Source organism: Orycteropus afer, unplaced genomic scaffold, assembly GCF_000298275.1.
Source record: "Orycteropus afer afer isolate SDZICR_OR568_19922 unplaced genomic scaffold, OryAfe1.0 scaffold00017, whole genome shotgun sequence".
Lineage (NCBI taxonomy): Eukaryota > Metazoa > Chordata > Mammalia > Tubulidentata > Orycteropodidae > Orycteropus > Orycteropus afer.
In genome coordinates, this window is record NW_006921604.1 from 13,233,528 (window position 1) to 13,246,440 (window position 12,913).

The 12,913-nt window shown below is 41.9% G+C and overlaps 1 protein-coding gene across 1 annotated transcript in view; it reads right to left on the bottom strand.

Moving 5' to 3' along the window:
• RFX8 (regulatory factor X8) overlaps positions 1 to 12,913 on the bottom strand; it is a 99,744-nt gene that overhangs the window by 12,839 nt on the left and 73,992 nt on the right. Inside the window, 6 exon segments of the mRNA XM_007959540.1 lie at positions 1,711 to 1,803; positions 4,588 to 4,744; positions 6,591 to 6,643; positions 8,353 to 8,430; positions 8,433 to 8,501; positions 9,393 to 9,516. Of these exon segments, the coding sequence (XP_007957731.1) occupies positions 1,711 to 1,803; positions 4,588 to 4,744; positions 6,591 to 6,643; positions 8,353 to 8,430; positions 8,433 to 8,501; positions 9,393 to 9,516 (574 nt within the window).

Below are 12,913 nucleotides of genomic sequence, written 5' to 3' on the forward strand. Positions count from 1 at the left end.
TGAAAGCTGAAGATAGGATTACAGAGGCTTGGGAAACACGTAGTGGTGGTTTAAATAGAGGACAAGACTGTCAGGCTGTTTCTAGGCAGGATTTGTATTAATGATCTCAGTGGGCTTATCTTGGTTAAAGTGATAGGCTGAGTGAGAATCCAAGACAAGTAATAGTCCAAGAAAACATCTATCAGTGATGATTTGCAAGCCTTCAGTTATCAAATGAATACTTGTCTTAGTACCAATGCAACTCTAGATGTGTTACTGCTGTTATAATCAAGCTATGCTTAAGACCAAAAAGGAGGAATAACAATGATAAAGAAGATGGAACAATTATTTTTCAAGAAACAAGAATGGAAAGAGACATCTGCCAAAGGTTGGGATTGACTTTCAAGGTCCTTCCTGAGTTTTCAATTCACCTCTATGAGGTTGATGTCTCTTACAATTTTTGTGGACTCATTCATTATTTCTGCCCTTTACCTGGACTGAGAAGATGGGCATGGACAAGGCCAGGCTGCCATGGGAAATGAGAGTGGCAGAAAGGAAGCTTAAAGGAGAAAGCAGAAATCACATCCCACATCTCCGAGTCCCTGCTGTATGGTCCAGATTTGTCTATTTCTTCTTTCTTAAACAGACATTTCATTCTTCCATATATGCTCACTTCTCACACAGTTCTCTCTCCTGAATGCCTTGTTTCTCTTTCTCAGCTTTTTTTAACCCTCCTCTCCCTTCATGTCTCAGTTTAAGGCCCAGCTCCCTCTGCAAAACCTTTTCCAACTGCTTCAGCCTTCAGGGAAGACAATGCCTCAAAATGTCTGCGGACCACAGTCCCTAGATCCCTAAGGAATCACTGCTCCCTGGTGCATAATCTGAAGCATCCTTAGCTCTTCAAGTTTGATTGTTGATGAAGATGATGTAAAACAAGCCAACAGACCCTACTGAAGTAACTCTTAAGTGGCACATTGATCAGAAGGGCCAAATCCACTCACTTTGGCAACCAATTCATCTTTGATGTTTTGAAATCAAGCCAGTCACTTACCTGTAACATGTCTGGAAAACACCCAGATGACTGCTTTCCTTCCCAACCACATAAAACCCCTCCCCTCCACTCCCAGTTGGTGCACACACATGCTCACTTGCACACACGTTTACCTATACATGCACATTCACCCATGTGCGCACACACACACTCACTTGCACATACATTCACACACACTTCCACCTAAACACAAACTCTCTTGTGTACACAAATGGCCACCCTCACACCTGCACATATGCTTACCCATGTACACTCATTTTCATCTATGTATGCACACACTCAACTTGCACATGTAAGTTCATCATGCTCATCTGTACACATGCTCACCCACACCCACATACATACATGTTCACTTGCACACATATTCTACCCATGCACACCCATGTTCACCCATGCATATATATGCTCACCTGTGCAGATATGCTTAGCTGCACACCATGCATACACATACACTTGCATGATATGCCTGTTCTCTGAGTCTCTGACTTGTTTCAAAAGTAAGAGGTCACTCCCCTGTCGTCCACAGCCATGAAAGCTTTGACATATTCCAACAACTTCTCTAAAGAAATCTCTTTTTCCTACTACAAGATAATGGATATTTGGTGCTATGATTTTCCTAAAATTATCAACACCTACTTCTTTCCTTTTTTTAAAAAAAAAAAAAGATCAGTTTTGTATCTGGAAGACAAATGCTTGGATATTTGAAGACAGACAATTTAGGAATACACTTAGATCTGTGATTGTTCTCAGCAAAGAAATTAAACTGCTTAGACCTATAAAGAAACAGAAGAAAACAAAGAGATGGCATGAAATGTAGGAGAGTTTTTCTGTAGGTATTTGTATACTAGGTAACCTAGGAACAACATCTAAACAATAATGGTTCAAAGGAATTCCCTAAGGCGTCACATTAATTTTGAACACAAAGGATGAATTCTAATGCTGGGTTTGTCACTCCTGTGGTCATCTAGTTCAGAGTTATATGGTTATACCTATTACTAAGCATCTCTGCCACCTGTTGAAATAGAAGTATTTTGAAATAAAAACTACACCTTGTAATTATATAGAACCTGTCTTCAAATGAGCTCATTGCACAGTTCAGACATGACCTCACCTACCTATCCTTGCCATTTTCATAAGAGGTGTAATTTATTAATGCCATTTAACTGATGGTAGAAAATCAAAGCAGTTGAGAGAGTTAAGTGCTTTGCCTGGGGTTACACACTCAGTTGGTGCCTACCTGAGGGTGGGACCTCAGTGTGTGTGTGACATCAGGTCTTGAATCCTCCACCTGGGCAGGCAACATTGAGTGTGAGAGAACAGTCATTGGCTTCTGAACTTTGAGAATGCCACTGTATGCCAGCCAGAGTTTACAAAACCAAGTAGGTTGCTGTGGCCCCAAGTTGAGACTTGGCCAATGTTGGCCAGTGTTCAGGGGCTACTGGTGTGCTGTGTCCCTGCCAGGCTCTGCACCCTCTTGGGCTGGAAGGACACACAAGGATGCCAGTAGGAGCACAGGATTCCCAGCAGGCCAGTTGGCAGTCTGGAAGGCATCTTGAGGGGGCACATGGCTGGGCCCCCCAAGGCTTTGACTAGTGGCAAGAGCAGGGCTTGGGTGGCCATCTAGGATTTTTGGGGAAGCCAATAACCTGGGAGGGAGATCTTTTGAGAATTTAATACTCAGAACTGCTGCCTGTAGCCTATTTTAGGTGTTAACCTTTTAGACACTGCCTTGGTTCAAAGGGGAGGGTTCTAGGGGAAGATCTGAGACAGCCAGAGCAAAGGGAGCAGAAGTGATGATCTCAGGGCAGGAGGGTAGGGGTGGACACAGGCTATGTATTAACCATAGTTATGAATGAATTTTAATATTTTAATAACAGGTACAGCTCTACTTAAAGACCAAAGAGAGAGAATGGGATAATTTATTGGTGGTGCTTTTGTATAGTCCTAAATCCATGTGTCCACCTAGTAACTGGATACTTATTGAAGTGCTACTATGTGCCAGTCACTATGCTGGGTTTATCAAAATGAATAAGGCACAGGTGACAACCTGAAGGAGCTCACAGGTTACTAGGAGGCAGCTTTATACACAACTGGGTGTACCAGGATGGGATGAGAAGTACAGAGGAAGAAGCTATTGAATCTCCCTGGAGCATCTTGGTGGAAAAAGAACACAGGGAGCCCAGTACACTTTCATTAACCATCATACAAAGGCCTGGGCTTTCTGCCCCTTGCCTAGAGATTGGCCCTTAATCCACAGGGAGAGGATTTTAAACATTTTTCAGTTTGTCTCCTGAAGCAGCTCCCTGGTTCTCCTCCAGAGAGAGGGAGATATTCCAAATCAATATTTCCATTGATTTTCCATTGATGCTGTCAACTAACTTTCCCACTTCTTCATGGAAGGGAGTCCCCCCCACCCATGAAAAGTCAGTACAATTATCAGCTAGCAAAGGGCAAGAATAGCCACATGCTTACTATCACTTGTTTGTAAAGTAGTGAAATACATATAGTGAAAGTGAAATTGTTAAACTTCACATTGTTAAAAATAAGACTTGAGGATTCTAACAATACTGACAGCAGAAGCTGGCAATGCAGAAAGCTAACTAAATGCAATTCAGACATGATAGAAGAGACACCATTGAATCTATGCAGCTATATGATAGACATCAAAATTAATTTTTTTTTCCAAATGAGATACCCCAGGTTGATTTCCAGAAATTAAGATTGTCAAGCAACAACCACACTTACATGTTCATTCATTTATTAAACAAATATGTATTAGCATAGACATCATGTCAGGCTTTGGGGGTAGGGCCACCAGGTGTTCCTGGGGCATTCATCACCTCCTGCAGACAAAGATGTCTGAGCAGATAAGATATAAGCCAAAACCCCAAATTTGTTGCCTTTGAGGCAATTCTGACTCATGGTGACCCTGTGTGTTATTGAGTATACTTGAGCTCAACAGGCTTTTTTGGCTGTAATCTTTACAGAAGCAGATTGCCAGGACTTTCTTCCATAGTGCTGCTGTATGGAACTGCCAACCTTCACATTAGTCATCAAGCACAAACTTTTTGCACCACCCAAAACAAAAAAAATTTCTCAAATCCATTGTTATTGAGTCAATTCTGACTCATGGCAACACCATGTGTTACATACATAGTAGAACTGATCCATAGGGTTTTCTTGGCTATAATCTTTGTGGCAGTAGATGTTGTTGTTGTTTGCTGTTGAGTCGGCCCCGACTCATAGCGACCCCTCCTTGGGTTTCCGAGGCAGTATCACTACGGAAGTAGGATTGCCCAACCTTCCTTCCGAGGAGTGGCTGGTGGGTAGATAGCCAGGTCTTTTTTTTTTTTTCATGGTACCACTGGATGGGTTTGAACCTCCAACATTTAGGTTAGAATTTGAGTGCAAATCACCCAAGAACTTTTAATTGATAAATATAAAAGAGTAAATAACATTCTACTTTCTATTAAGAAATTCATAAATTAGTGATGATCACACTAGCCCCAAATATATACCAAACATGTCAATAAACAAAGTTGCAGAAGAAAAATTACACTTCATCTCAGTGATATTCTCTAGTTCATCCATGTCCCTGGTGTTATTTGGCAGGACTTTCTTAGAAATATCCAAAATGCCTTGACTGATAATGGTATGTAGATCTGTCTTCAAAATGTTGACATTCCTATTGTCTTTTAATACTATTCTCATAGTCTACAGATAATAGAAAAGAATAATAGTTAGTTTCAGTGCTACTTTTCATTTTACCTTTGCCTAATCCCCCTCTCCAAATTACCAAGATTTTTTTGTTAAGGGGAAAGAAAAGTGAATTAGTGTAAGAAAATGGAATCATACATGGCAATTTAAATGTTCAAACTTCACACGTTCCAGAATTGCCTTTTTGAAAATAGTCTCTGCTCTTTCTGAAAAGCCTCCTGCTCCTTGTCAGGTGTGTTTTAGGCTGTCAGGATGCTGAAGCTTCTTCTCTCCCTATTTCTGATTCTCTGCACCCCACTCACTCTCAAGAGGAAAACAGTGAGTGATGGATCATTTGCAAGGAAGAGCTGACTGATTCCAAGGGGTGCCTATGGGAATTCAGAATCGGTCTCTATCTTTTCCTATTGGAAGTCTTGGACAATGAAATTTAGTCTCTGTGAGCTGATATCCTCAGCTTTTCAGTGGGGACAGCCTGATCCCTTATGTTTTTTGGAGTGCATATGTTGAACACTCAGCAATCCTCAAAGCAGTCCTATTGTTATTGTTGTTGTTATGTGACGTCGAGTCAGACCTGACTCATAGTGATTCCTCCTTGGGTTTCCAAGGCAGTATCACTACAGAAGTAGATTGTCCAACCTTCCTTCCAAGGAACTACCAGCCTTCTGGTTAACAGTCAAGTGCCTTAGGCACTGTGCCACCAGAGCTCCTCAGCAGTCCTATGAATAGGAATTATTTTCACCCATTGCTGTAGAGTTGATTCCACCTCAGCGACTCCATGTGTGTCAGAGTAAAACTGTATTCTATAGGGTCTAGGTGACTGCTTTTTCAAAAGCAGATTGCTAACCCTTTCTTCTGAGCCCCCTCTAGGTGGACTGAACCCCCAATCTTTCTGTGAGTAACGGAGCACGTTAACTGTTTATACAACCCAAGGACTCCAGGCACTATTATCATCTCCATTTTACAGATGAAGCAGCTTGTCAAGGTTACTTGACACTTTGGGTGTCAAGTGACCTTTCCAAAATGATAGCAAGTATGCCACTTTAGTTGGGTTGAGATGAGGGTCTTGCTGCAGGGCATGTGCCAGGATTGACCGAATCATGAATGTGAAAGTGCTAGAGAATGGACTTGGGCCATGAGTACGTAAGGCAGTGTGAGAATCCTGATGAAATTCAAGTCTAGGGAGAGTTTGTGCTGGGAGGATAGAGACAAGAAGACAGAGGTCTTACTGAGTCACTCTGCTGAGATTGATTTGGAATAGAGTGACAGTCCCATAGCTCTGTCTGAACCTGATGCCCATAGGATTTCAGAGCAGATTCCTAGGTGGCACATGTGCCAGTACTTTAGAATTTTTTTTCCAATCCTTTTCTGTCTTCCTTTAAAACTGAAGCCACCTCAGGAGTGGAAAGGTTAGGGCTGAGGAACATGGCTGCCTGGACACACAGAGGGCACAGGGCCTTGTGCAGTATAAAGGGCCTGTCTGGCCTAGGCTCCGCTATGATGCTCTTTCACTTCTGACCCCTGTCAGCTCAGTGTGGGCACCTCTGTGGAGCCCCCCTGGCAAGTTTAAAACATCAACCTGCTTGCCATGCTTTCTCTTATGCCCAGAGGGAGATGTGGTGATTGGAACCTCTCTGTTGATGGGAAAAAAGGGAGTAAGCCTTTAGCTCAGATTAAGCCAGCCTACATGACCTTCCCAGTGTCAACAAGGTTCTCATGTCTATCGTCCAGGTGGATGGGAGCACCTTAAAGAGGGGAATACCTGCTCTTAGGAGATACCTGCAGCTCTCAGTTTTCACTTCAGGAAACTGCTTTGTTCACTGCTGTCTGGTTGGCTGGCACATACCTTTGCCATGAAGTATGTCTTTCTTCTTAGTCTTTTGACAAACACAGTAACTTCTGTTGAGAAAAATATACATGGCCATTATTGATACTATAACTTCAAATTCTTATGAATGATAGTAGAGCAGAGGTGGTGCACATGGTTCAGAGGGGAAATGCACGTGTCTAAATTGCAAGGGTGGCTAAATTTGCCTTCACAGAGTGAGGTCTCCGGTTAAAGCCACGCATAGTGTCAGAGCATACTCAGCCACACACTGTCCGCCAGCCTTTTCCTGAATGGCTGGCAAAGATTATGTCAGAGACCGATTGAATGAAATATCCTCATGTCCGGAAAAATACATGATCCTAGCATCTGACATGGGTGCTCAAAGGAGTTTAGGATTTTTGCCCAGTGATTCTGAGAACCACTGACTTCCTCATCTCTGCTGTGCTCTTCTTGACAAATGATCAAAGGAAAGGAAAGGATGGGAAAAACAAAAAACAAATAACAACCAGTTGCCAGTGAGTTGGTTCTGACTCATACGGGGACCCCATGTGTCAGAGTAGAACTGTGCTCCAACGGGTTTTCTTTTCTTTTTTAAATTGTGCTTTGGGTGCAAATTTGCAAAGCAGATTTGTTTTACATTCAACAGTTCATGCACATTTGATTTCATGGCCCTGATTACCAACCCCAAGCATAAAAATCCTTCTTCCCCCTGCTCCCTGTGACTCCCCCCTCCCTGTGCCCTTCTTATCTGTGCATTCCTGTATGTCCAGTTTTCCCTTTACATGAATGCTGCCCCTCTGATGCCTCATTGCTGGTTGATGTAAGGGGTGAATCTCCTTAGAGCAGGTGGGTACATCGCCCTGGGGTAGGTGTTCTGCATGGAGGTTTTTCTACTGTTGTGCTGAGACCCAATCCACAGAAGTGAGTCCTTTTCTAGGCCTGAAGAGTAATCTAGGGCCATAGTCTCGGGGTTTCCACTGGTCTCCATCTGACCAATAATTCTGGTCATTTTTTTCCCAACAGGTTTTCAAAGGCTGATTTTTGGAAGTAGATCTCCAGACTTTTCTTTCAAGGCATCTCTGGGTGGACTCAAACCTCTAACCTGTCAGTTAGCAGCCAAGGGTGTTAACATTTGTACCACCCAACGACCCCATAGGATGGAAAGGGAAAGCTAAAAAGAGAAAACAGAGAGAGTGAAGGAGCTCTCCCCTTATATGTATTCATCCATTCATTTAACACATATTTACAAGAGATGACTCTGTATAGTGTGTACCAGGTCTCTGTTCAATAAGTGATGAGTTGCTGAGTTGAAGGATAAAGGAGAACAGCCTCTGCTTTCAGGGGCTCCCCCTTCTAGAGAACGGGTCACCAGATACACAAACAACCATAGGGTTTTCAAGGCTGTGACCTTTTGGAAGCAGATAACCAGGCTTTCTTCTGAGGTGCCTGGGTGGGTTCAAACTGCCAACCTAGCAGTTAGTAGTTGAGCCCTGAACTGTTTGCACAACCTAAGGACTTCTTTAGCTCCTTGGACCTGTCCAAACTCATTTGATTAGTCCTAGAAGGGAGTAGGTTAAAGGGCATGGATGAATCAGCACAAGAATCCATCACTGGCCCTAAAGAAAAAGTCAGACAATCTGAACGAGTCAGGCCTTACTGATTGCAGTTTAACACATGAGAGGAAAAGTAAGTTATTCAGCAGCTGAAATGTCCTGTGCCAGTTTGAAAGTTAGATACTTCTTACACTCCTACAGAACTTACTCTTTTCATAGAAACCTACCTCTGAGTTTAGAAATCTGTAAGAGAGCTGGGAAGCCTTCCAAAACATTAAGTAGCTGCAGCTTTAATTTCTTATTAATAATCTGATAGATTTCAGGTACTGAATAGAAACATCTTCCAAAAAGTCATGAAGGAGAATGTCCTCGATTCCTTGCAACAAAGTATGAAGATACCATAAACCTGCTAGTCAGTGCAGATACTCTCTAATTATAAGTGACCAAAAGACACACGTGTCACAAACTCAAACTCTGGCAGCAACTGGGCAGATTGTGAACAGTCTGAGAACCTCTACCTGGTCTATAGGGGCAACCACCACCCAGCCCAAACCAATCGTTACTATGAAGGAAATCAGGCTGGTGTGGCCAGAATTAGATTGTTTTTTTCAAAGATTTAAAAGTGCTAATAACTGAATCAAATTTTAAACAAACAGAAACAATAGTGCCAGCCAATACTAGGTAAATAAAATTAAACTTGTTTAATGGTTGAACTGAGCCACCAGTTTTCAAGCTTTGTGGTAAGAATTTTTAAAGCACTACATCATTTCCTAAAAAATTAAATAAAAGGTGAGGTTCATGACTAGTTGAAGGAGATAAATTTTCACCGCAGAAATGACGTACTCCTGACCCTTCAAATAAAATGATTGCTTTGGAGATAGATGTTTAAGAAAAAATCCTGGCAATCATTTCTATTCCAAAGCAATTATTCCAATTACTCATTTAGAAAAAAAAGAAAAATCTTTTGTTGAAGCTAACCAGAGAAAGAAATTTGACTTAATTCAGGGTTCACTGGGTCTAGAATCACAGGACACTCGTCTGTTGGCTTTCTTTATCTGAGGTAAATCAGACATTCACTGAATTCAAAAAGAAATTTTTGCTGGATTTTAGGCAGAACTCAAAAAGCTCATGGTCCATCAACCCCACTCTTTACTCCATAGAAGCACTTGAAGTCCACGGAGTTTGCAGAAAGGGAGGGCTGTGGTAGTGACCCCAGCATTTGGTATCAATTTCTAAATAAGGATAGAAACCAGCAGTTCAAACAAACCTCTTCCTACCTTGTACAGCTGCACATCATAGCATTTAAAGAGCCGGCACACGTCAGACGATGACATAAACCTGACTGTGTCTTGCTGCAGAGATTTCCAGAAGGAAGTCAGCAAATCCCCCACCTGATGTAAATAATAGAACATATCACCAAAAACTCATTTGGTGTCTAGTGAAACTAATTCCTCATATGTACTTAATCAATCCCAAATGATAAGGGGATTACATTTTGTTCCAACTAAGGTAAGGCTTTGTCTATATCAGCTTTGCTGAGCTGTATTTTTGAAGTATTCTTTCTAGCAACCCATCACAGAGTGCCTGTCAGTAGGATGGAATAACATGGGAGCTCTGGTAGCGTAGTGCCTATGGCTTTTGACTGCTAACCAGAAGCCTGGTGGTTCAAACCCACCAGCCACTCCTCAGAAGGAAGATTAGGCGATCTACTTCCTTAGTGATACCGCCTCTGAAACCCAAGGAGTGATCTGACTCCACAACAGTGAGTTATGTTGATGAGGAAGTTCTGGAAGGAAAGGTGTTTCTGGCCACAAGGGGGCTCTTGTTGATTATAATAGGACGCAGCTTGGACTGCAGAGGTGAAGACAATAGCTTAGAATAAAGCATATGTTCATTGACTGACTGGCTGATTCCATCACTCATCTTTGAGTTCAGAAAGATGTGTAACAGTAATCTAAGAGGACTTCTCCTTGACATCAAGTCTGTGTAAGCAAAAGGATGGTGAGATTCTACGTATTAGCTTTCTTTAAAGACTGCTAACCAGAAGGCTGGCAGTTCAAACCCACCAGCCACTCCTCGGAAGGAAGGTTGGGCAATCTACTTCCGTAGTGATACTGCCTCAGAAACCCAAGGAGGGGTCGCTATGAGTCGGGTCCCACTTGATGGCACACAACAACAACAACAACAGCAAAGACTTGTGTAGACAACTCTGTTGAGGAACAAAATGGCAGCTTTCATACTTTTCTTTCCCCTCTTCCCAGTGTTGACTTTTCAGACTTCCTTATTTAATCTGGTGGCCAGTCTAAGTTGCCAGGTAACAAAAATGCCTTTTGGGGGTTTCTACAGGCTCAGATATTCTGAGGCATCACAACCCAGTTGTCAGCATCCCTAACACTAAAACCAGGTGCTTCTGAGTCTATTCTGATTCTTGGCGACCCAAGTATGTTAGAGTAGAGCTGTGCACCATAGGGTTTTCAATGGCTGATTTTTCAGAAGTAGACCAGTAGGCCTTTCTTCTTAGGTGCCTCTGGATGGATTTGAACTGTCAACCTTTTGGTTAGTGTTTGAGTGCATTAACTGTTTGGACCACCCAGAACACTCTTTCCTGATGATAGGACTGGCCAATAACCCCAGACAAGAAGTTCTATTCTCATGTGCAGGTCATCAAATACATGAAGGGGAGTTAGGGGGGTCAACTTTTGAGTTATATCAGTATATGTCTCTGATTTGAAATCCTGTTATCAGGGACATTATTTCTCGGGAAGATTTCTCCAAAGAGAGTCATAGATATTTAACAAAAAATAATAGTAGTGCGATGGGCAGGATTTATCCATCCTTTTACTCTCAGGTTGGTAATTTTAGAGTACGGGCCCTTTGGGTTTGGTGGGTCTGAGAGAGCAATCACAGACTCATCTCTGCTAATTCCCTCATTATCCATATTCAAAGGCCATCAAATCCTGTTGCCTCTTTTTCAGATACAGTTCTCTAATCTGCCTCCCTTTCTCTCTGTTGTCACTGTTACTGCTCCAACCCTCATCATTTCTTACCTCGATTATGAAAAACCCTCCTCACAATCCTCTGTTTCATCTTCTTCTTCTTCTTTTTAACTTTTCACTATAATTTGAGTGAAAGTTTACAGACCAAATTGGTTTTCCATTCAACAATTCATACACATTTTGTTTTGTGACGCTGATTGTAATCCCCACAATGTATCAACACTCTTTCCACTTCCTCCCTGTGTTTCTTGCTTTTATTTGTCCTTTTTTTTTTCTATCCCTTCTTGCCTTCTGAGCTTTATCCCTGACAAATGCTGCCCTTTGATCTCACATGGTTATTGTTATAAGGAGTGTATACCTCCCTGGTGTTATGGTTCACCTTATAGAGCTATCTATTGTTTGGTTGAAAGTTGAGCTGCAGGGGTGAATTTAGTTCCAGGCTTGAAGGGTGACTAAGGGCCATAGAGACAGGGGTCCTACTGGTCTCTATCTGACCAATAAGTCTTGTCTTTTTTAATGATTTTGAGTGTTATTCCTCATTTTCCTCCCACTCTATCCAGGACCTTCTATTATGGTCTATATTTTGTGTCTATCTTTTGTGATCTCTTTCAGAGCAGTTGGGAGTGGTTGCCAGTTACCATCTAGTTCCTCTTATCTTAGAGTCCTGGAGGCTGAGGTTCATGGGATTCATTAGTCCTTCGGACTAATTGTTTCCAAGCGTCTTTGATTTTCTTCACTCTTCTTTGATTTAGAAGAGGAGAGACCAATAGTTGCAATTTAGATGGCTGCTCACACTTTTAAGACCCCAGTGGCTACTCACCAAAGTAGGATGCCAAACATTTTCTTTGAGGAGTATGTTATGTCAATTGACCTTGATTTTGCCTGACATTATGGTCTTGAGCCCTAGGCCTGGTGACTCATTCCCTCTAGGTGTTTGGTTATGGCTAAGAAGTTTTCAAAGCTTTGCCCCTTGTATGGTCTACTGTATTTATAGATTTATTTTCAGTACATATAAATACATACGTAGAAATATCCTCTGTCAATTCTCTCTTTCCATATACATACGTGAGTGTTGTTCCATTCACCTTCCCATACCTGTTCAGCTTGCGTGTCTATCTGTGTATCCACTTGTGGATTATAGCTATTACTGTTATTGCAGATTGTGTATGTAATATTCACCTTTGTTGCCTTTAACTCTTATGTTCTTCCCAGTATCTGCCTTTGCCTTGATCATTTTGTGCTGACCTCCCCCTTATTATATATTGCCTTTCTCTTCACCTAACTTAATATGTCTACCCTCAATTGGAGATGTACTCTTGCTTTTCCTCCCACCCCTGGTAAACTTCAAAGAATGTTTCTTTCTGTGTAAACCTTTTCTTGACTTTTTATAGTAGTGTTCTCATACAATGTTTGTCCTTTCGTAATTGCCTAATTTCACTCAGCATAATATCATCCAGGTTCATGCATGTTATGAGGTGTTTTATGGATTCTTCTTTAGCGTTGTGTGGTATTCCATTGTGTGCATGTACTATTGTTTGTTCATCCATTCATCTGTTGATGGACACTTAGGATGTTTGCATTTTTTTGCTATTGTGAATAGCGCTGCAATGAATATGAGTGTGCATATATTTATTCATGTCCTGGCTCTTATTTCTGTAGAACGTATTCCTAGTAGTGCGATTTCTGGATCATATGGTATTTTTGGGAGCTCTGGTGGCGTAGTGCCTAAGGCATTTGACTGCTAACCAGAAGGCTGGTGCTTCAAACCCACCAGCCACTCCTTAGAAGGAAG